Here is a 25,065-nt window from a genome sequence, read left to right on the forward strand (position 1 = left end):
AGCATTGAAAGAGATTTAACTTTTCATTTAGCACTTATTAAATTAAGAGCCATTTTCCTAACAACCCACTAGGGGTCAATAAATCTGCACATTCATAAAGCTCATAGTAACATGGAAAAACTATAAACATCCTGGAACACTGATATACTATAGGTGTAACTGGAAAAACAATATACAACCACTAAAATTAGATATATCATGCCATAATACAAAGAAGCTACAAAACACAGTAACTGGTATCGCTCAGTTTTATGCTCATTGCAAAACAAATAATACTTAAAAGATTGGAGTATTCAAACTTCTGCAGTTGTACATTTAAATTTAGGCTCATAAGAATGCAACTTTTAAAGGACAATTCTCATACTTGTGAAAGTTTTCAGTTATGTAATTAAAGAATGGTAATATACAAATAACCAAAAAGACAGAATGTACAGTTCAACACCAAAATAACAGATGAGGTAAGAAGGGAAAGACAAAGCAAAGTGATAGTAAGGTTGAATCCCTAAAGTGAGGTTAAGTTTTGTAGATAAAAGGCTGCCCAATACATGATGTAAAAACAACTTCAGTAACAGATCCCCTATGACAAACAGAAAATGTTACCACTACCTTAAATGAACTTTAGAAGTATAACCTGATGAGATTCAATAATTTCTTTCATTTCAAAACGTGTAGGTCTACTGGTAGCTTTTTTAATTTGTTATTACCTTGGTTACAGCCATTACAGATGGGTAGCTTTCTTAATTAGGTACTCTATAGCATAACAATATAAATGTCTCTTCATAAGGAGGTTCAAGTGAATAAAAGGTTCAAATGAATTACAACATATTTCTTCCACATATGTGCTATAGTACAAAAGTGGTTGAACAGCACAATTCTGACACAAGTCCATGCCATTTCTAAAGAACTTGCATACCATGCAGAGATGAATGAAATAATCAGTCATTTCCAAACTGGGCTTTGGTAGGGCAAACAGCTCTTTCACTTCAGTCTTTACCTTATTTTACAAGGGCTGAATACCAACCTGTCACAGGTATAAGATACCATCTTATTCCAGTCTTACTGTCTTGTTGCAAAAATTCTCAAGCATTTGTGTATCTAGTTTCAGGGAGATGGAAATCTTAAGTGAACTAAAATATGTTCAGGACAAAATAATTTGCTTACCTGCTTTCTATACCCTCAGAGTAAGCTTATAACAAACAGAGTTCTTCTAAGTTTCTTACAAGGAAGAACTGAGATTCAACTACACTGTAAATGAGCCCATTAAATACTTCAGTTCTTGATGAGTTCTGAGGACACTGGAAGGGCAATTTCGTTGCTAAATAGATGAGATCATTATAACAGTATGTTTAAAGGCCAGCTTAAAACCTAGAGTTGCAAGACCTTTCAGAGATTTTGTATTCATAGAAAAGTTGGTGCTTAAGATGCCATAGTGTAAAGTACTCAAAATTAAAAAACTGTTAACTGTCCTAGATTATTACTTCATGAAAATATAATGTAGGGCTTCACATACTGTACTAGAGCAAGTTTTTGCACCTAAAACAAGAAAACAGTAACACAGGAAAGCTTTCAGATAACTATATATTTCAAAGGCTAAACATACCTTTTCAATACTTGAAGTTCAGTATAAAAGTAAGTTTAAGATCCTAGAAATGCAGTTGTATTTCACTCTACTTCCAGAGATATCCCATATCATATTTGAAGTGTATTCTATAATCAGGATTGAAAAATGAATTAATCAGTTAACACTTGAAGGAAAAATATCACTGAAGAATCATATTCAAACCTGGGGTTTTTTTGTAGTTCTGTTTCCTCCCCATATTAAAACCATGGAAACTAGCTTTGTTTTTAATTCCCAAGCACTACTGTATTAATTTTAATGGAAAGCTTTACCCATCTATGAAAACAATGAATTGTAAATCTAAATGCATCCCAATAGCCCCAAATTTTCTTCTCTCTCTATATATATATACACAAAATCTTTATGCAGAGTCTGAATTAAACAAAGCTATATCTTGGCATAGTTGTGGTCTTCATAAAATCTATTTACTATTTATTTTTATCCTTGAGATTCAACTGGATGAATTCTTCTTACATTAAGATAAGATCCTTGTGGCAAAACAAGAGTTTTAGTTTCAAATTTAAATAAGGGAAAAACAGAAATGGGAAGATAAAGATTACAGCAGAATTATGTTTAATGATTTTCATTTGTTACAGATTAATCAGTTTTGTGGTTTGCTTTAAGTAGTTTTGCTTGCACTACAATATTAAGTAGTATGTGTGTGAGGATTAGATTACAGCAAAAAAGTAGTTATATATATATATCTCTGGTTAAGGAAGTAAGGGTATATCGCAGCATGAGAAGATTAATGAAAGAATAGGCTATTAAAAATAAAGGAACAAATAACTGGAAGGTTTATGAAGATGAGGTTAGGCTGAGGTTCCAGAGTCTCAGTGTAAGCCACTCTTGGATCAGAAATGCATCCCAATAGCCCTCATCTTCTATGAAGAAGTAAACTGCCTACTTGGACATGTATTGAGATATTACAAATAGGAAAGAAAGACAACTGCTGTGCCCCTTCCATCTTTTTTTCCTTGAGGATTTAATTTTGTGGACCTGGTAGTCTCAGAGTATACTGTAAAAAAAAAAAAAAAAAGCTAATTTGTCTTGCAACTGCAGTGGTTTGGACTCAAGCTACAGCAGGCATGACACTGCCAAATATAATTGAAAAATTTCTGTGTTTTCTTCCAGAATAACTCATCTTTTTACATATACATTTATAAATACACATTAAGATCTGTGACTAATATTGAGCATTTTGAAAATACTTTTTTTAGACAAGTACCTGAGCATTTGCTTTTATAAGCACACCTTATATCTAGGTAGCATTGACATGACAAAAAAGTATGAATAATAAATGGTGACTTATTTACTACAGTACTAAAACCCCACCCATGACAAAAATCTGTGAGCTACTGATCACAAAGTAAACTGAACACTGCCAAGATCTACTACTGTCTGCATATAGGGACAATTGATGTCATTAAGCAACTGAATTTCCCTGAAATAGATTAAATTGAATTTACAATAGTGTGTCAGCTATGCCAACTTCTAGTACAAAAATGAGTTTACTAAAGATGTCAGCCTCTATACAAATGTGTTCTGAATAAATATCTGGTATATAAGAACACAGCTGAAACAGTACTGCATATAAAACATGTGAAATCAGATTAATAGCACTAATTAAGATGCCAACAATAATTTAATAGGCAAACACTTTTCAAAAAAATAACTCCTATACCTTGGTAAACTTCCAATTATATAGTATTTTATCAGCCTCTCATTTTAACTATCACTTCTCTTTTGTTTTTTGTCATGTTTAAAGATTAATAAGAGTTATACATAAATTCAGAAAGTTTTCCTTAATTTTCCAGTTCTGTAATTTCTCTAAACTTAAAGTTTTCTTTCCTGATTCATATTTTGCAGTGCAAGTATATTACATTAAAGCAATTGAATCAATGTTATTTAATGAATTTTTGCAATTAAAACATCCGTTATATTTTCAAAACCTAAAATTTTGATTTTTCTTAAGAAATTTAGAGCTTAGGAATGGTAAGTGACCTCTGCCTACTTCCTGGTTCACTTAATGAGTCCACTATTGAATGACCTGCTTTGGCAATTTCCGAGTGACTTCTTAGGTCAAAGATACTAAACTCCAATACCAGGAATCATCAGTACTTGTAATCATTTAAGTCCATAAATCAGAAAAAAAATTAAAGTTTGGGTAAATTCTCTGTATGCAAAATTGTTTAAAGAATCTTTGCTATGCTTCTTTAGAACAGTATTATTACTTATTTAATGAGTTTTGTTAGTGAAGTTTTTGTACTTGTGCCTTGTTTTAAAGAAAAAGTTGGAAAGAACAACTTTTATTACAGATCTTAAAAAATTAGCAAAAAACCTATCAATCATATTAGCAAAATGCCACTGCCACAAAGCAAATCCATTTTTATACTGTAGTTAAGTTATCTGTGTGTAGACAGGGGGTTAACTACACCAAAGATAACAGGAGCTAAAGCTCATAAAGATAACTGAAATCTGAATGCACATATCCATTGTACCTGTTAAGAAATGGTGTAATAATTAATTTGTGGAAAGGTGCTCTATTCATAATAGCCAATGAAAGCCTAGCTTTTTATCTCTGAAATGGTCAGAGTCTGATTGACGGGTCAATGATCTATTAAAAACCAGTAACTACATCAGCAAGTTTTACATTAGCAAGACACTGCAACTAAAGTTTAATATACCTATTACAAGAAATACATTATGGTACACAGTGTATTTCCCCCAACCTAAACAGTAAAACAGAAATTCTAAATTTAAAGGTTTTTTAAAATGAACAACTATGTCATAAACAGTTTGTTAATCTTTAGTGATTTACTACACATAGGACAAAATTAAAAATAGCTTTAATAATCCTTTCCAACAGTTAAATACTCTAGGAACACTGTGTGGTGCTATATACAAGGCCTTAAATTACCCTTAAAATACTTTAGAAGTATTCATTACTTTTCTTCCATATTTCACTAATCATTAATAGTATTCACTCACCATGATAATCACTTAAGCATTAGGCCAAGGTAATTTAAAGAGGGTGACAGCTTCAGCTTCCTAATGCTCCTGAATATTAATGCTAGTCAGATGCCCAAATCCCTGTTTTTAAAAGTTATATCCAAACATAGTTTCATCAAGTCTTTACTTAAGCCCTATACACTGAAAGTAAATCACACTAATTCCACCTCTGGGTAACAGTTTCTTTATGTCTGTTATATCATACAGCTTCAAGCTATAAATAAAATTACAGCAATAACAGACAGCAGTGCATTAGAAGACAAAGGATTAGAACAATATAATGCAAAAGTGTCACTTTTCCCCTCTGGAATTCTCCTACAACCCCAACACTGAAGTTTTTTGGGGTAAAACCAGGATATTCTTTTAAATTGCAGTTTTGATCTGGTACAGGTTGACGAACATCCTAACCTGTAAGTAGTTAATAACTTGATTTGTGCAATATGCAAAAGCAATTATATTGTCCTTTACCCGCTGAAACGCTGACCCTGTAGATAACAAACACATGAAGTAAGATATTCTTTAAATTCTAAATTTTAACTTCTACTGTGAGCTTTCCCCTCCCTCATTTGCACACTTGATTTTACACTTCTCCTATGTGTAGTATAAACAAAATTAAAGGACTGTTTCACTGACCTTACAACAGAAGAAACTGAGTTATTAATAGCCATCTTCAGAGTATTTACTTTCAGTTCAATTCAAGCTGTAGGGTTGTTTGGTTGTTTTGGTGGTTTTTTTTACAACAGTTCATTCCATATGATGGTAGAGCAGAAAACCTACTAAGACACTGGCTAACCAAAGGAAACAGAAATAAACCTCTGGATGCAGAATTCTGATTACACCATAGGAAACTCTTCTGGCACTTTTACCATGCTGCTTAAATATTCCTCCAAAATTCAACTTTATCTTTTTAAAAGCCAGGTAGCGTAGCTGTACAACAACCTTGGAAAAACTGAAAAAACAGCAAGCAGTGTAGTAACAGTTTCATACACTTAGAATCTGAAACAACTCCAGGATGAAGTGATGAACACATTACATGTTTGCTTGCAACCTGTGCAAGAAAAGGATGATGTTTATGCCAACAACGCATGCTGGCACTGCAAGTGAATCAATACACCAGCAACAGCACCTATCCACCAAATCAATAAGAAGCTTGGTCCAAATATATATGTATTAAGAGGAACCCAATGTAAAATAAAAACTGCCAGAAGAAATCAAGCTAAGCAACTCATAGCTGAAGCAATTTTATATTCTACAGAAGATTAAGGGATGTATCATGTGGGCTTAAAAGAAGATTATACCTGTAAGTGAATGGAGATTTAAGCAGATTGCTTTAGACTAGGCTAGTGGGACCTAACAAGAAGTCACGAGAACACCCATGTGGGAAAAAGTATAGTACATATGGGCAACTGGGGAAATGGATAGGATAGGTAATTACAAGTCTTTTTTTTTAATCATCCTTTGGTAATGGTAACAATCACCAAATACCTTTATCTAAATTTTAATACAATGTTTCAGGCAAAGACTATAGCCCTATCTATAACTGACATGTTTAACCAAATGTAATTTTACTCCAAGACTGTTATTTGGCTCACATAATAAAGTTAATTTTCTGGAATACAGTGCACAGAGGCAGCTGTTGACCAGACACAGTGGTATAGCAAGAATCCTGCTAGTCAATATCTAAATTTACGAAAATCCCAAGCTTTTATTTGCCTACAGCAATACCTATAATAATTAGTATGACGTTACCTCTAAATGCTGTCCGAATATAGATTATTATTGACCATAAAGTAATTTCTTTTAGTACTTATTATTCATATTAAATAGCAGCAATACTAATCCGTTCAGTATTTAGTTCTTGTCACTGGCTATTACCAGAGGACTACAATACCATTTGGTCTCAAGACAGGTACAGCTGGTTTACAAATATATAAAAGCTGTATTCAGCAATATATTAGCCGTAAAACAACATGTACCCAAACTTTTTTCCTCACCTATCTGCAGCGCTTTCAGTAACAAAATGCTTTTTTGAATATGAAACACCTATGATTTAGGCATTGCAATAGAAACCTTCCTAAATACTCCTGAAGCATAAGCAGGGATATCAGTAATTTAAACCAAAAATGAGTGTTTTGAGAAGTTCCATACAATCTGACGCTTTTCAAAAGTTAAATCAAAATACTGAATAAAAGGCTAGCAACACTAAGTTGTTCTTCATAACTTTTACTGAACTATTAAAATAAATAAGGCAATCAATAACTAAGGCAAGCAGTCAAATAGCATTGTTAACATTTAGTGCGTACCTACTTGCCTGCAGGATCAAGGCCTGTGGTTTCTAAAGCTGTGCTCTAAGAGGGAAACATTTTCCTTGAACTGAAATAAGGACATTTCTTTCTTAAATACAAGCTTGAATCATATGGAGGCATCTACTCAGCAGTTGAATCAGCCATTTTACTTTAGAAGGATTATTTTTTGGAACCAAAATCTGAACACTGATAATACATTTTCAATTTAGCCAGAGATGGGCTTCATTGTGTTTGAAAACTGGAGTAAAGGTAGTAGGCTTTTGTGATTAACTTGGTAATTCTTTCCTCACTGCCTTTATGCCTTGCAAGATATTCTTTTAAGTACATGCTATTTATTGATTTTTATTTTGCAATACATAAAACCACATAATTAAGGAGATATGAACATACAGTGGCTGTTACAAACAAAAGAAGTTAAAAGTTCAGAAGAACAGTGACCTTTTGTGTAGGAAAAAGATAAAGGTAAAAGGTCAAAGATCAACAAAACACGCACAGCAGTTTTGTGTAAGAACACTCATTCCCCAAACCCTTATTTTTGAGAACTACTTAAACAACTAAACTGCTATACCTTCTGTCAAGAAAGATATTCTTCCAGATATTTCAGCATATTCAAAGAACTCACAATATTAGAATGACATCATGACAGTGGTTAAGTCTGCAGAAAATTATCCACAGGTATCATTACCAATGGAAATCTAGTTTAGGACTTAAATCTTCTGATAATCTGAGGCTGATAAAAAAATACAGGACCTAAAATGAAAGTGAGGCAACTAGTCAAAGAAACATGATCATAATAGCCTTATTTCCATCAGATTAACTGCCTGTAGATTTGATTTATTACGATCAGAAGATAAAAAACCCAAGATCTCAAGGCTAGCATCAGCTTTTATTTTCTTCTTGTAAAAGTCTTGTCTGTTTTCTTAAACTGAATTTTTTTGGCCAATCAGGAAAATAGGACTTTTTTCTAAACTGAGTAACAATTCACTGAGCTTTGATTTAATGGATTTCTGTAAAATCTGTTTCTAGAACAGCAAATACCTTTCAGCTTGACTTCGTAATACAAATGCCAGAACATCACTATGATATTGTGCAACAAGCATTGTAATATCAATCAAATACATCTTCCTGCACAAATCCAGTGTATTTCTAAAAAAAAATTCTTATTTAGGCTCAAATCACGTGAACTGGTATTTCACATTTTGAAAGTTACTGGAATCCACCTTATACAACAACTACACACATCACTGGGATTAACTGATTATAGCACACAGATAGCCATAATCAAAGGCTGCTCCTCTCAATTGCAGTTGCTTTAGGGGCTTGGGAAAGAGAATTTACTCTCCCATATTGTATGTGGCTTCCACGCGATGGTAGAAAAAATTATTTAAAATACAAAGCCACCACTAGTATTTTCTCACCTTTACAAAAGCTTCACTCAAAAAAGATGAAGTTTTCTAGCAAAAAACTGGATGCTGACTGCAGATTCATAGACGAAAATGGGGTATCATCAATGTTTTGGACAACAGCCATAGGTAAGACTGTGCTATGCTTGTGCTTTTGTACTGTGGGAGACAGGGTGTTGAAAAGGTATCATTCGTAAGTCTACTTAAGTGGGATAAATCAGTAATCTACTAGTGTTAGTAAAATGCCTTTCACTCTCCACCACAAGTGGCTATGTTAGAAAAGCCACACTTCCTCTTGCATTTAAGGCATGTGGGGTATTTTTTCCATTTGTCAGCATCACTAAATAATTCAAGTTAGATGCCCATTAACTAAAAGCACCAGCCACCCACTCAAAGAAGTCATACTAGGAACACACAAGTCATCACTAGATAAAGACATGCTCCAAGGCTGTGTGTGCAAAACTAGAAACTACACAAGCAGCTTCAGAAGAAGCCAGATGGCATACAAGTCCACAAGACCTCTTTAGACCAATAGCTCAATCAGGAGTTCATTTACCTCCTCACTGTTGATGCAGGATCTCTCCAGAAGAGCAAATATTTAACCTTCCTGTAAACAGAAACAACAGCAAGTACTCTTTGACAGGACTGGACCTATGGCACCTGACCTCTTCTATTCTTTCCCCACCCAAGCCACATTCTGCACATTTTATCTGTTTCTGTAGTATGCAACTACATCCTTCATGTGGTATCATTAGTGTGTATTAGTGAGGTTCAAAATAACTGGTGATCTGATATACTAGCTTCATACAAAATTTCTATAAATCTAAAGTCTCAAAAGGAAAGTTCATAACACAGGCTTCTGATGCAAGCATTGTATTTTAAATAAAACCCTGGACAGATGTTAACTACATGACAGTACTGACTTTTACATCCAAATATCTAGTATTTCTGTTCTTGAAAACGCAAAGAAATTTCCAGGTTATTTTAAGATCTTCCTATTGCACACACTATACACCTCCCCCCAAGAATACATTTCAGCCTTAACAACTGAAAAAGATAGGCTCTTCTGTCTAGAAGTTCAGAGGTTTAAGATTTTTTTCAGAGATAAAGCTCCCTTAAGGAAATATAACCTTCAGACTTGGGCCAAGCTGGCTCTGTACAATAGTGAATAGCACTACAAAGATCACAGACGGTTCACTGCACACACTTGCTCCTTATTGTGGCTACAAAAGCAACATATCTACCAACTTCTTTATAGAACTGTATGAATGTCAGCCAAGCAAATGCTCTTTCACAGGTATTATGGCTAAGGAGTAAAGTTGTTAATTTACTAGAGCCCTACAGAAAAATCAAGATAAAAATTTCAGAGTATTTTAAGTTAGTAAAAACTACAGTGAAACTTCTGCAAACAGAAAGAAAGTTTTAAGTCTTTCAGCATTTACCTAGCAAAAAATTAAGAAATGATACATAAAGGAAATTAGCATCACATTTTTAATATATAAGCCTTTACATTTCAATGGTTTAGATAGATGTTAGTTTAGCAAATTGGTTAAGCTTTAACAGAGAACAGGTGACACTGAGTAACTATCAACACAGCTGACTGAGCCAAAGGTGCCTTTTAGATGCAAATTTCCCTATTTCAAAGGGATAACTTCTCTCAGACTTTAAGGCAGCAATGTACTTAGACTAGTTATTCAAAATAATTTGATTGATTATACTTCAAAAAAATTGTAGATCACAATTTCTATCCTACTATGCCCATAAAAGTTAAATGAAATCATCACAATTGAACAAAATCTGTGAATAAAATGCTTGAAACCTTGATTTCTATGGCCTGTACATCTATCTACCCTTTTCCATAGTAATTCAGCTGTCTGAAAACACCTCAAGCAAAAATCAAAAAACTCAAGGTATGGTGTTACAAATCATCTTGGGTCTCCCTCTGCTGTTGTGTCATAGAGCATAGCAGTAGTGCATAGCAGCATAACCACTGATAAAAACCTTCCTGCACCTTTGCTCTCAGTAAAGATGCATCATTTTCTTCACTGTTTTTACATTAGAGGCAATACCTCAATTATTTTCTGTACCATGCTAATGTAACTATTGCTGTGTACCTTCACTTAGTTGCCTTTAATTCAATAACTTTTACAAATTATTTTGTTGCTTGCAGTACTACATAGTCCTCATTTTTGAGGTGTATTACTCTAAGGGGTTGAGATCAGTCCTATCTGCCTGACTCACAGCTAATCTGAGAAGTCTTCAACATCATTTATTTCCCCCTCACCCTTTTTACACCTGGGAATATTCTGCCCATCCTAACTCTTCCATCATGTGCTTTGGGAGAAAGTGCAGCCACATATATGCAGACTTAACATGTTCACACACACCAGCAACCCACTGAAAGGAAAGCACCTTTCTTGAGAAGCTGGTACTCTAGATGATCAATCTTACCACCAAACTATGTTGACAAAACCAACAATACAAAAACATGAGGGAACCATGAAATTTTAAGTTGTGTAACTTTCAAACCTCCTGAAGTATGAAGAGTTAAGGATGGAAACTAAAGAGGTTTATCTATTCATCCATTTGTATTCATGCAGAAGCTGCTCCAAGCTGAAGTACAACTATAAATTGCCTCCGAGTATAATTCAATATAATGAGGAAAGACTAGATTTAACAAATGCTCACCTCATAGTTTACTTAATACTGTGTACTGGAACTGTAATCCTGTTTGCAAATATATTTTTTTTCCTGTCTGCCAAATGTTGCAAGTTCTATACCTGACCTTTACTAGGATAGAAACAGTATGACTGATAATGTACACAAGGCCAATGTGGCTACTAGTGTACTAGCATAAATTTATCCACACAATCATGTGAGCTGCTATACAAAGCTAAAATCACAGTAGTCTTCAGAAAAATATTTTTAAAACACTAGTAGGAAGTTTTCATATAGAACAGAAATGGCAGTGTCAATGTTAGAAATGTATCTTTTTAAGAAGAGTTCTGTTTAATGCCCCAACACACAAATGAGTTTGGTGCTAAAGTAGATCTGAACAGTCTTTTGTAACCTGCCCTTATTCTTTGCCAACTGATACACTTGTACAGAAAGACAGTTACAACTATGTATGACTCATGGTACTTCAGCTTCATGTGCACACAGGTGAATTTTACCTTCTGTAAAGACCTGAAATAGGAAAATTAGAGGTAAAATAAATTATGACTACTGCAGGAAGGTGAAGAAATACAGGGAACTTGCTATCCATTCCATATCAAACTATTCTATGTATTTAGCTAACGATTTGAGTAACTCCAGATTTTACTTGCTTGTGTTAGGAAGCACATGGAATATAAATAATCAGCTATTGTAGTATTGAGCGTGTAACAGGTAATGACTAAAATACACATTAGTTTTGTCCTTCCCATAGATTTCACATTAAGACCTGTTTATATGAGCTTACTTTAAAAGATTTTAAAATTAGCAGATAAAGCAGAAAAACAAAAAGCTATTACATTAAACATGTGACCTATTATCTTTCTCCAGAGATTAGTAACCTTTACAACTGACCAGAGAGAAAGGAATTCGAAGAGCAGTACAGTTTGCTCCATCTTAGCTAATGTTCTGAGTTACTTGACATCTCATTGCAAGAGCTGTACTGATGTTTACACTATATATATAAACCTTTATCTTGCAGCTAAAACTAATATTCCATCCAAATTAATGGCAGTTTAGGAGCCATAAGCTTATAACAGCAAACATTAAATGAAATATGGCAACACTGCATGTTAACCATTATGAAACACTGGAACATAAGAAAAATCTAAGAAATAAAAATACATAAAAACAAACTGTTTGTGCTGACAAATATGACAGCTTAACCTAAAAAGCAACAAATGGAGATTCAGTTTGGAATGGTATGGAAATCAGACTAAAAAAAAAAATAATCGAAGGCATCTTTCCCAAAATAAAGTCAGTAGTCATCCATTAAATACAAGGTATTCAGTGACACTTGAGACCCAAAATACTAACATGTTAACTGAAAGCTTTTCTCAACAGGAACTTGTATGACATTACAATATATTATATACTATATTACAAACTGCAGCTGCCAACATAAAAACCTTGCAGAAAACTGAATAGTCAGATCACAGCAAGAGTAAATTACTAAGTGACAGGGCATGGATAGAAGGCTTTAATCTTCACAAAATAAGCAAGTACTTGATTTGATGAAGCTGGGAAGAAAAACATCCAAAGCAGCGTCCATTTAAATTGTATTCCTCATTAAAAAAGACAAATATAGAAGAGGGAAGAGGTAACATCATAATGTATAAAAGAATTAAGAACCACACAGTATGATCACGCAATTCTTAATTCTGTTATATATTATGATGTTACTTGATGCCCCTTTCTCAGTTTGGCAAATAAGTTTTACTCTACCAGCTCTCAAGGAAGTTAAAATTCTAATCCCAAATGGGAACCAGCTGTCAAGTCCCTTTACCTATGCCTATCCTTTAACTTGGGAAACCCAGTGTTTAGAATACAAGTACTTACATTTTAAATCCAGGTAGTTTTTAAGTGTGAAGCCCTGACCCTGAAAGTTACTCTATGCATACACCATTCTCCAAGTAACCCTGAAATGACACACTGTTTCGTGGGCAACTGAGATTTTCACTGAGCATGTAAAAATGGAGAGAGAGGCTGTGCATCAGTGGTATCCTCCACTGCTGAGCAATGCAAAGTACTGTACTGCCGTATAGAATGGTGGTGATATGAAAAGTTTTTCCCTCCCCAATCACAGCCCAGCTTAAGACTGTAAGCACCATAAAGTGAAAGACCATAAAAAAATGTCTTGACTCAAACTTATCTTTAAAAAAAAAAGAAAATCTCACTCTTGCAGACAACATTAGTATTTTAGAAAGGGGTGGGGAAAAATCTTGAGACTTTGAAAGAATGGGTTTTGACCTATTCAACTGCTCACTTTATATGAATCAAAATACAGTTAAGCAGGGACTGAAGCTGTTCCTATTTAGGAGTTATCTAGGGTTTTCCACATTACATTAGATTTCCAGTCTGGTTCCAGGCTCCATGATAGAAATTTGCCACCACGCTTCATACTAATACCAGTACTCATGATGACTCAAGAATAGTCTAATCCCATTATCCTAAGAAGGAAATCTGACTACTCAGGTCAACAATTGGATGTCAAGAGCAGTACTACTGGAAGAGTTTGTCATTGATCTTTAGGATTAGTACCGCTTTACAAGCATTGATGCAATAAGGGGGTTGATCTTGACTGATTATTCTACTGTGGGAATGAAAGTCTCATGCCTGAGAAGTAAGAGCTCTGTCAACTGGGGGTTACACTACTGTACACAGGAAGACTGGGGAATAGCTAAACTGCAATGTCTGTACTCCCAACAGGTCAATTAGAATTAGCAGTCCATGCAGTTAAAGATCTGATAAAGTCACCTTGATCCATCTCATCTTCAGATTTTATATTCTCTTATAACCTAGGATGGGAAAACAAAATAGAAAAAAGCAAGCACAGACAAAGCTCAAGGAATTACAGTGCTTTAAAAAAGTTGATCTGACATTCTCAGCAAAAAGGCACAGTCATATCTACACCGGCACATTCCCAAAGAACTCATGCCAATTCCAGTATCTATTTCCTGTGTTTGTTGAGTAACTTCAACTTACTTGGCATTTTAGAAAGTTTTATAACCAAATATAGTCACAAGTTATATTACCTTCTCTTCACCTGTCAACATCCAATCAGCTGGATGACGACTTGCTGAAAGACTGATTTTTTTCAGATGCATTAAGCACATAGTGTGGAAATAATTGAAATAAAATCAGCGAGAAAAACACATATGTAATGTATTTGACAATCATTCCTTTTATCCAAACTGACACATTAAAGCAGAAAGTATTTCTTAGTCCAAGAGAACTTCTGCTTATTTCTCTAACACTAATTTCTATGGATTCTTTTAATTGAACAGAACCTGGAAAATCCTACATAACTTACATTTTTTTAATTATCTTCAAAGTAATGTGAATAGACTGTAGTTCCATTAGACCTCACTGTTTCTGTTCCTAATAAGGAAAAACACTGAGTAAATTTAATATGCTCTGATAAAGGAGAAACATTCAAGACAAGTATTTTACTTATCACTTAGAAGACAATCTAAGACTTTCCTGTACTTCTTGAGAAAATCTAAGTTTGGCAGGAAAGAAAAACTGTATCAGTTTATTAGAAAAGCAAATTCAATTAGTTTCTCATTGAGAATAAGTACTGTCCATGCTCTGTAATTTCTAACCTATATTCATTCAGATCCAAGGACCATACAAGTTTGCATAACCATCTCAGTTACAAACAATACTTAATGTATTTGTCCTCCCCATACCTTTAAGAAGTAGGGAATAAATTATCAACTGTTTTTCTTATGGGAATTGAGGCTAGGAAAGATTAAGTAATTTTGGCTCACACAGTAAACTGAAACAAGTAGAAAACTCAGTCTGTGTGAATCTTTCATACCCATACTTTAAACATCGCACTATCATTCCCCAATGCATAATCTTCTGCTTTTTTGGTAAGTCACAAAACTATCCTTATTATCTCAACTCTTCAGCTTACCTATTGAGATTTTAACATTCATCATCTCTGGTTATCCCATTTCTGTATCTGTGATTTTCTCTCTTCCTGCAATATAAAATTTATTGCCCTCCTCAAATGCTTTTATTCCTTACTTGATGTCTCAGGTGCTGACTTACACCAGCATGAAAAAAACAAACGATCCAAAGTTGGTATTAACACAGGGCACCTGGTGTTCCTTTTTTGTTTGTTTAGTTCTGAACCTCATACACTATTTGAAAGAGGTTTTCTCTTATCTTATATTTGCAGAACCTACACACACAACTAAGCCTTAATTTTCAAAACGTTAAGAATTACTTTAAAATTTAAGTCCTGAGACAGTGCGCTATATTCTGATTCTCCACTCAGAGAAAAAAGGTGATGAGAGTACAATGTTTTGCCAAATAAGATATCTTTTTTCTTATAGTTAACAGGCCCATTAATTTCTTTGACTTATAATAACCTTCACTGAATTAGCCATGTAATAAACAAGAATAAATTAAACCTAAAACTAAATAACACTAATGGACTTGCACTACACGTATGGGTTCGCTGGTAGATGAGGCGTAAAGTATACAGGGGGAACAGAACAGTGAAGGACATTGGCTTCTTTTTTCCTTCCTTCTCCTCTGTTATCTTCATGAGGTATTTGTCACATGAGGAAGAAGCCCAATTTCTGCTAATATAGCCCAATGTTACATTTATTTATATAACTGTCACAGTGCTAATGGAGACTATATAAACCTTGGATGAATATATAGCATACAGTCTGTTCAAGAAAGTTGATACTCGAACAATCTAAAAGCACACATTTAGACAGCCAGTTAGTTTTCCTTTACTAAATTAAAGACAAACACCAGCTTATCTGAAAAACTGGTAAGACAAAACAAAAGAAATCAAGATAAGCTTTTACAAATTCCATGACGATTTTAACTCAGCGAGTCAGATGACAGCAATGTAATACTCCTTCTGAAATCAGAAAATCTGTTATCAATGATGTGCAGAGGCTCTACCTTACAAGTATTTCAAAATAATCTTACCTTCAGCCTACTGACTTTCAAAGGAAAAACAGAAGAGATAAAGTAGAACAGATAACTTAGGCATTATCTTGCCAACATTGACAAGACTAGACAATAAATAATAAAGACAAACAGCACAAAATCTTCAGTTTGTTAATTAAAAGAAATATTTATCTAAATCAGATTCTATGGCAGTGATGAGGGTTTATGGCAGCAATTACAAACTGTTCTCATGTCAACTGCCAATATCCTTTGGATGCTCCTCACATCTCTGGACACCACTAGGCCCAGCCCACCCTTGCTCCTTTAAGGTGTCCACTGCTCCCACACCAGCACCAAGTAACAATGACAGCAACAATGCCTCCAGAAGATACTCCAGGATATGCAGATTTTGTCTGTGCAGGTTTTGCCACAACTCCATAAGCTGGCGCTTGTCTGGCACTGCATAACTATACATTTAACACGATTGCCATATGGGCGGGCACCTCAACACCATATAGAATGTGTGATTTTAATAACTCCAGTATTTTGAAAGAAGTACATTATTCATAAACCAAATCATTTAACTAGAAGATAGACCAAAAGGACTGGAAAAATACCTTCTTTTTTTAAAAACAGTGTTTTCAAAAAATGTTCAAATGTGCTCAAGATGGGACAATTTAATTAAAACAGAAGTATTTGTTATTCTGACCTATTTTCCCATTCTGAGATTCTTCTGGAATGAGCTATACAACAGTGACTTTTTGCACTGGATCTCTACAGCCAGTGGGTACCATGAATAATCTTGAGGTCTGTGAAAGATGACTAAGAAAAGGAATCATACATACATTTTTTAGCATCCAGCATAACCAGTGATTTCTTTAGTTTTTCTTTTAGGAAATCCATAGTGCATTGAAAAATACCAGCCAATGTACTCCAGGACTTTTCTGATGAACAATGCCATTTTCAATTGTACCAATAAACTTGAGAGGCAATTCTTAATTCCTTTGAATCGGGGCTTCATCCACCAACATCCTTCACAAAGGATTAAGCATTCAAACATATTTTAACAATATGGATTTCCATAACCAGTCTTCCAAAGTGAAAGAGGATAAAGTTGATTTTGTTAACCGAAATGCAAACAAAAGCATTACAGGAGACTAGTATTCTCTAGTTCATAAAAGCTTTCATGTTTGTTATTTAAACAATATGCACTTTGTTTATGTCAACAACTTCTGATTGTCAATTGAGTATTAAAGCAAGAAAAAACCTGGTTTGCAGTCTCTGATGCTATGATTCCAGGCTGTTAAGATCTCAGGTTTAATATTCAGCCAGACAGCCAGGGCTGCAAAACCCATAAATTTCAATTGTAAATGTTACTTTCAAACAATTCTTATTTCACTCCTGGCAAACCATACCTTCTGCTATCTGTTGTGTGCTGTGTTGACTAAAATAGAGACCAATTCTCTAAAAAATAGTATAATTTCCAGGAAATAAACTGACTAAAGTACTTTTTTTTCCCTCCTAACCCTATTTAAGGGAACAAAGCTTGCATGCTCAGAGTACATCTATGAAGGTTTTTATGCCTATATACCTGTCAGCTTTCCCATAACTAGCTTTTTACATCAGCTAATTTCACACACATTTAACAGTTAGATGGGAATCTCAAATATATTGGGTTTGGTAACTGTATCATCCCCTCTTTTGTCTTTTAAACTAGAAATGAGGAAAAAACTAAGCACAAGCTAAAGACTATTCCACAAAGACAAAACAGCTGCTTTAACAGATTCTCACTGATAGAGGAACTGAGAAAGAAAAAGCCTGCACATTGACCTGCAAAAGCCTCTATCACTTCATGAAGGGCCACGTTGACTGAAAGGTCACTGAAATCAGAGTAATTTGTTACCCACTTCATTAAGTTTCAGATCAGATCTACAGGCTCCAGAGAAAGTTACTTTTTGTCCTACCCATCTGAAAACCAGAAGTGGCAATACAGAAAGTGTATTTCATATTTCTCAGTTATATTATCCAGCAATGCCTGTTAGTAATATATTGATAGTAACAGTACCAAAACATGGCACAGAAATTTTTTGCATATCTATAGACTGCCTAAACAAGAGAGGAGGACATTATCTCCTGTATACATGAAGAGCTTTTTATATCTCTTCTGTCACAGAGCTGAAGTAACCAGCTGGCAACCTCAGTCATCATGCACAGCAACTATATAAACAGATGGAGACAGGCAGTCTTTAAAGCTGATAAACATAAGCACCACCACTTTTCATGGCAATCAAAACTGTATTTACTTATGAGGTAGTTATCAGAATTTATTCAATATTTTCTGACTTCTGCAGCAGAATTAGTAACATTTTAAAAGCTCAGGAAACTGCCCTCTGACAATTGCTCTGAAATGTTCGTAGATTAGTCCACTTACTGAGGGTTTTCCAAACACCTTTCACTGAGAGAATTAGGAACCCCTGTCAAATTTACATTCTGGAAAACAGCCTAATAATTCTACTGCCAGAAATGTAAAATAAGAACAGTATTTTGTGGCAGAAGGTCTGGAAAAGTAAAAAAACCTTATGACTGCTTAAATAACAGATTCAATCATTATTTTGCTCAGCTACTGATTTTTTTTATAGCAGTGCCTCAAGTATAAAAAAACAAGACCCTCGCTTTAGACTAGCATTTTCTAAAGGAGGTCCCTACCAGGCTAAACCTACCAACTTCCTACTGGACTTGTACACTTAGAGTTTCACTCCACACTTTTACAGTGCTACAGACAGGCAAAAAGTTACTATTGATACATTAACAAGATGTTAGCAGCTTATACTTGAATTTAGCAATCATGAAAATACTTACATTTAATGCAAAATAATAGATAAAAATAATGTCAAATAATCAGACCACAGGTACCTAAGCATCTCACTAATAACACAAAGTATTGGAAGTTTTAAAGTCTTTATCTCAACAGGAGATAATCCAGATACCTCTTCTTCAACTCTGCAGCATTACAGAAAGCACATCTCAAATTTGCAGCATGCACAAATCTCACTTCTGCAGCCTGCCTGGAAAAACCACCAAATTCAGGTTCTTTTGTATCAAGGCCAAGGGAGGAAATAACGAAAACTGCCAGTCTGCTATCCAGCTTTGGTATGGCTGAACACAGCTGAAGCTATATATAAAGGAAAGAAAAATTCTCACAGGCCTCAGTTAAGGGATTCATAGGTCTTTACCAGAATTTTATATTTAGATGGCTCCCCCTTAGTCTCCAAACCAATAGATCTAAGTATTGATACCTTATGCTGCCAGTGAAATGCCTTTTTGTCAGCTTTAGTCTCTAACTGGTTGTAAAGAGATGACTGAAATGAAGATATCTAGTCAAGCGTTCATTTTGTAAAAGTGCTTATATAGACAGGTCACAAATTAAAAGGCATCTTATGGGATTCCCTTAATTCACGTGCTGCCTGTAATAGCACAGAGCCAGCCCTCTAGCAACACTGTAAAGCTAGGCAACTGTGCCACACTTCTCATTTCATCCCTGTTATGTACTGGCTTGGCATAAAACGGGAAGAATATAACAAAGAAACGTGGCACTTCGATTCAGAGCTAAGTGATAAATAGAGTATAGCAACTTACTCACAAATCTGGAATTAAAATTAGGCTCAGATTACATTAATCACTCCTTAGATTCTTGAAACTATAGTGTATTTATTTCATAAAAATATACATATTTGAAAGACCACATGCTTTATCAACATTTCCCCCCATTATTCTGAAGACTGAATGCTGGTACATTTTCCTGCAGATAAACAGCCACCTCTTCTCTACTTTCACATCCCATGCCAAAAATAATTATACATTAAGTTTTACTTTAAAGCATTGTGAAGGTGGAAAATACAATCCATAAAACTTGGTAACATCTGGAGCTAAAGACCTGCAAAAGAATTAGATTGCTATTTGATAGTATTTTAACATACCTTGCCACAATATGCAGGCAGGTCCAATACAGTAGGATTACTGTGAAGTCCTACATACTTGCTGCCTACCTGCATGCCCTCTATTTAACAGAGACATGCACAGGATTTCAACTGAGAGAAATATGAATAGGACTCGAGTTAGTATTGCTGACAGATTCATACCCTCCCATTCTCCCAGTAACTATTATTCAACCGTCCACAGATCTATTAACTTAGAGGCTGAACAGTTTTTCTTTAGCAACAGTTTGGGCTAAGACAATAACCCCAGCTCTCACCTATGTAGTTACACTATCAAGGTCTACATGAAGTAATACAGCGTAACACTTCAGTCCAAGAAAAAAAAGCATTTTTTTGCAACTTCTGGTGAAATGAAGGAGGGAACCATGGCTGCTCACATAGGCAATTCAAAGGGGAACAAGAACTTGCTTCAGCTTGTGTAATATTCTAAATTAGCCCACTGGGCTAGGGCTAGAACCTCACTTTTACGACTTGCCACATTATTTCTGGAATCACTAGAAAAAGTGTCTTCATATGTAAGTGTTACCAATATTTGGACTTTATCTCAATCAATTCTGTTACCAAAGGGTAAGAACTGCCAAATGCTTCATGTGATATGGCTGAAAGCTTAAAATGAAGCTCGCTGAAACAACTGTAACTCCATTTGCAGAGTATTTCAAAATCCATTTCTGTTCCCAGAAGGAAGCTCGCTTACCACAGGAAGGAATTAGTTCTCTGCCTACTGTGCGGATCAGCTTTCCTCCTGAGCATGTTGTCTAATGGATGTTCAGACTCTGATGTCTCTGAATTGGAGACAATCCCAGGGTTACCCTGGATTTGAACGGGCTTAGCCAGACAAGGGGCAGAGTTATTCACAGCCCTGTGAGGACCCCCAATTTCCAGCTTCCCTGTTCTCTCTCACCTACTTTGATGAGCTGGTAAGGACACTGGGATGCAACCTGGAGATAGCTAATCCTAGCTTCTGAGAGAATCCAGTACCAGTACATCCTAGGAACATTTTAGCCAAATTGACAAACTTTGATAGATAACACTAAGCTGAACCTAACTGACCTTTTATTTTTAATAAAAATATATTTTCTCCATTTATGATGCCACTATTAATGATGTTAGACATAGGAAAAAAGATTATCCTAGTAACCTACATATTCTCAAATAGCCAATACTTCAAATATCATGGATTAAAGCAGAAAGTACTAGATTCCTGTCTTAGATCACTTTTTTCAGTAAAACTTTAAAATTTTGGCACAAATTTTACTCCACTTGCTATGAAATTGATAATTTACACCTTAAAATTGTGGATTGCTTCAGGAAGGCATAATACAGTGTTTATTATTGTTCTTATATATAATAAAAATAATCTGTTAAAATTATATATAAAGATGTTTTAGAAGCAGCTTAAGAAATAAAATCAACTTGTTTGTCTTCCTCATCTCTACTTCACAGATTTTAAATAAAAACTTATACCTATCAGGTATACACAGTTGAATATAACCTTGTTGCAAAGTCCATGAATCATACAGACAGTTCCTACCACACAGGTATTAAGTTTTCTCTATGTATCTCTCTTCAGATGCAGGTCTAAGACCAACATTCAATGTGAAACTAACAAAGTTAGTGGAACTTCTGGCTGTGAAGACAAAAAGTTACCTTAGAATCCATGCAAGGGCTTTGTTTTTCCTTTTTTTCCACTGATGCCACTCAAATGCAAATCTTCTGATGGCACCCCATATGCTATGCAAGAACAAAGAAGGTACAGTTCATCTTTTATTATTGCAATTACCACTTTCATACCTGCTAGAACTCATTCTAAAGCACATGAATTTTACTTTCCTCTGACAAATAGATTTTGCTTCAACTGCTCACCACTTGCCATACAAGAACACTGGAATGGGGCATATGACTCCTGTTCTTACTCTTCTCGAATACCCTCAGGAAGCGTGGTGACTCTTGCCTCCAGAAGGGATTTGAAGCAAACAAAAATATGGTAGGGACCTGCTGAGGTTGGTAAAGTGCCTGTAAACTGTACGCATGATTTCATTCACAAAAACGTGCAAACAAAAATCCCTAGTTATCTTTTCTTTTAATATATTTAAAGATTAATAAATTTAACACACTGATTCAGTTATTTTTAGCATTCAGCCCACAGCTTGTTGAATATTTTGCTGAAATCCAGTCTTGTTTAGAAAAAGAGGGCAGCTATGGTGCTACCATTACTCCAAATAAAATTGTGTGACTGAACCCATGGAGAGATCCACTTTGTTCCTGCACTCTCATGTCCCATACTCAGTCTCAAATACATTCACAAATATGGACTGCAAACATAGCCTGATACTGCAAGCAGCTGATAATTGAGTAAGGCTCATAAATTAGAGATGCCACAGCTAAAGGCAGGATAGGAGCTAAGCATGTTAACCTTATTTTGATCTAAGCCTACACATTTGAGCAAACTGGTTAATCATATTTTTCATTCAACCTTTGTGTCTGTGAAATAGTATTCTAAATAACCTACAGAACCAGGTAAAAATAATTTAGCTGACAAGGACTAATTGCCACAATACTTTTCACCACCTTCTTTTCTACACATTTACAGAAGTTAAGAACTTATACAGAAGTTGAGCTTTAGCTAATGAAAGCCTGGAGATGATGGACATCAAACGGTAGCTCAAAACTAATACAACCATTGAGGACTCTGCAATTCTGTGAAGTGAAAATGAACGCCACAATAGAAGTTGTCTACGAACCACCTACAGCATGGCCAGAAAAACATAAATCAGTAAGTTTGTTTCTGAAGCCCTGTGGGAACAGCCAAATAACAAACTGGCCTAAGCACAAACTCCGTTCTTGCTTTTATTTCCATATCACTTACTATCAAGGATCTCTGTTCTCTAGACTAAGGTTATAAACCATTCTCATTACATATAAAAGGCAACCATTCCCCTTATTACTGATCCTTATGACAACTTCTCAGGTATCTTAGGATAAAGAAACAACATGAAATAAAGATAAAACTGGAGCATCAGTTGCCTGAAAAGTTTATGTGTATTGAAAGACTCTGTGACTAAGCATCCTGCTGACAAACGCACACAAAGTTATACTACTTTCCCACAAGCCTTGCAGCACAGCCCCTGGACTTCCACAGCAGTTAGAGATTCCCAGAGAGATAAAGCAACTTCCTGGTTATTCCTGCCCTAAGGGCATTGGTCTCCCACATGCCTAAACAGACACACACCCCCCCCCCCCCCCGTATTTTCCAGTTAGCAGCCCAATCCTACAGAAAGTGAACAAATTGCTTACTTCTTCTAAAACGAACCTGGTAAGAATGCTGCAACACAGAGCCCCCCATGCCCAGAAAGCAGATATTGCACAGTTTAAAACAACAGTCTTAGAGACGTGCTCAACAGTCAGAGCTACATAACAACTCCCCTTAATGGGCCAAGACCCAGTAAAAGGTGACATGCTACCAACATAACACCTGAGTAGACAAAGCAGCTGTGTTAGCAGCTTGACTTGAAGCCTTTCTCCCCTCTTGGCAAGGCAGTCAAGCACACGTGGATGAGCTGGATTTTCCTAACAGGCTCCCTTCAAGCAGGGTCTTTGCACAAACTGTACTTTCCCTGAAGAATTTTGTACACCGCACTGTGTGGAAGCACCCTTACTTGCATTTGTACTCGTGCTAAGCGAGACCACGTTTTTTACCCCGCTAAAGGGCAGCATGCGCCAGCCAGGCCAGGCCTCACCTCCCTCACCCAGAGCACTCCGGTGCCCCTGCTCGGAGCAGAGCAGAGCAGAGCAGGGAGAAGGCGATGGAAGCCGGCTATAGGCTCACAATTCTGCTTTGGCGAAGGCTACTTGCCCCGGGTTCTTCACCGGCAACGGAGCGGAGCACACGCTGAAGCCGGGGACGGCGGAGCCCCAGCAGCCCCCAGCCCTCCGCCGGCCGTTAACGGTCACCCGGCGGGAGAGGCGGGCCGCGAGCGCGCAGGGACCCGCAGCGCCGCAAGAGAAAAGGAAAGCGATCCGGGCGGGAAGCGGCGGCGAGGCGGGGCCGGCGGCGGGGCCGCCGGCGGGGCCGGCGGCGGGGCCGCCCGCTACACGCCTGCCTGCCTGCCTGCCTGCCCGCCCGCCCCTTACCCGCCGCCGACCTACCGAAGCCCGTGAGGGAGCAGCCGCCCGCGCCCGCCTCCACCCTCGCGCTCCAGCCCCACGCGCGGGGCCGCACCCCCCGCGGCTCCGGGCGGCAGCGCCTTTGCAGGGAGGGGGGAGGGGCGTGCAGCGCCCCCGGCGCGCATGCTCGCCGCACCCCCCTCCGTCCCGCCCATAGCGAGACTCCCGCGCGCCGCGCCCCCTTCCCCTCCGCGAATCCCGCCGGGGGAGGGGCGGAGAGGAAGGGGCGCAGGCGCAGTCGGGAGGCGCGGCGTGTTCCTGCGCCCCCCCGCCCCCCGCGCCGCCGCCGTCCCCCCGCCCCCCTCCTCCCCCACCCCGAGGCCGTTTAAAGGCGGCGGCGGCGTCGCCCCGCGCCTATTGTGGCAGCAGCGCCGCGCCGGCATCCGGCACCGCCGCCCCGCTCCTCGCCTCTGCGCGCGTAGCGGAAGCGCCGGCGGCCGCCGCCATGTACCGCTACTTGGGGGAGCAGCTGGCGTCCCGCCTGGCCGCCGGCTCGGTGCTGGCGGGCGCGGAGCCGGGCGGCCCGGCGGCGGCAGCCGGGGGGGTGTCGGCGGCGGCGGCGGCGTGGGGCGGGGGCCGGTGCCCGCGGCGGCACTACTGCGAGGCGGCGAAGAAGGAGGACGACCCCAACTTCTTCAAGATGGTGGAGGGGTTCTTCGACCGCGGCGCCAGCATCGTGGAGGACAAGCTGGTGGAGGGGCTGCGCACCCGCGAGAGCATGGAGGACCGGCGCCACCGCGTCCGCGGCATCCTCCGCATCATCAAGCCCTGCAACCATGTGCTCAGCGTCTCCTTCCCCATCAAGCGCGACAACGGCGAGTGGGAGGTGATCGAGGGCTACCGGGCGCAGCACAGCCAGCACCGCACCCCCTGCAAGGGAGGTGAGACCCGCCGCCCCGCACGCCCCCCACCCGGTGGCCGGGCCCGCCGCAGCGGCG

At 37.6% G+C, this 25,065-nt stretch overlaps 2 protein-coding genes across 10 annotated transcripts in view; one reads left to right on the forward strand and one right to left on the reverse strand.

Moving 5' to 3' along the window:
- Positions 1 to 24,232, reverse strand: part of SHLD2 (shieldin complex subunit 2) — a 53,200-nt gene extending 28,968 nt beyond the window's left edge. For 4 of the 9 annotated variants that reach the window (XM_041127359.1, XM_030031179.2, XM_041127360.1 and 1 more), the window contains exons 1-2: positions 21,611 to 21,694; positions 1,601 to 1,707 (exon numbers count right to left, since the gene is read on the reverse strand). The gene's annotated coding sequence lies outside the window, so the exon portion shown is untranslated. Of the gene's footprint in view, positions 1 to 1,600; positions 1,708 to 8,892; positions 8,944 to 14,361; positions 14,430 to 21,610; positions 21,695 to 23,700; positions 24,006 to 24,109 lie in introns of those variants that run through there. The other 5 variants (XM_030031168.2, XM_030031175.2, XM_030031167.2 and 2 more) reach the window with 5 other exon arrangements.
- Positions 24,233 to 24,323: 91 nt separating this feature from the next.
- The window catches only part of GLUD1 (glutamate dehydrogenase 1), a 31,022-nt gene continuing 30,280 nt past the window's right edge, over positions 24,324 to 25,065 (forward strand). The window contains exon 1 of the mRNA XM_030031195.2: positions 24,324 to 25,008. Within this exon, the coding sequence (XP_029887055.1) occupies positions 24,573 to 25,008 (436 nt within the window). The 5' untranslated portion in view covers positions 24,324 to 24,572. The remainder of the gene's footprint in view (positions 25,009 to 25,065) is intronic.

This window comes from Aquila chrysaetos, chromosome 11 (genome assembly GCF_900496995.4).
Source record: "Aquila chrysaetos chrysaetos chromosome 11, bAquChr1.4, whole genome shotgun sequence".
Lineage (NCBI taxonomy): Eukaryota > Metazoa > Chordata > Aves > Accipitriformes > Accipitridae > Aquila > Aquila chrysaetos.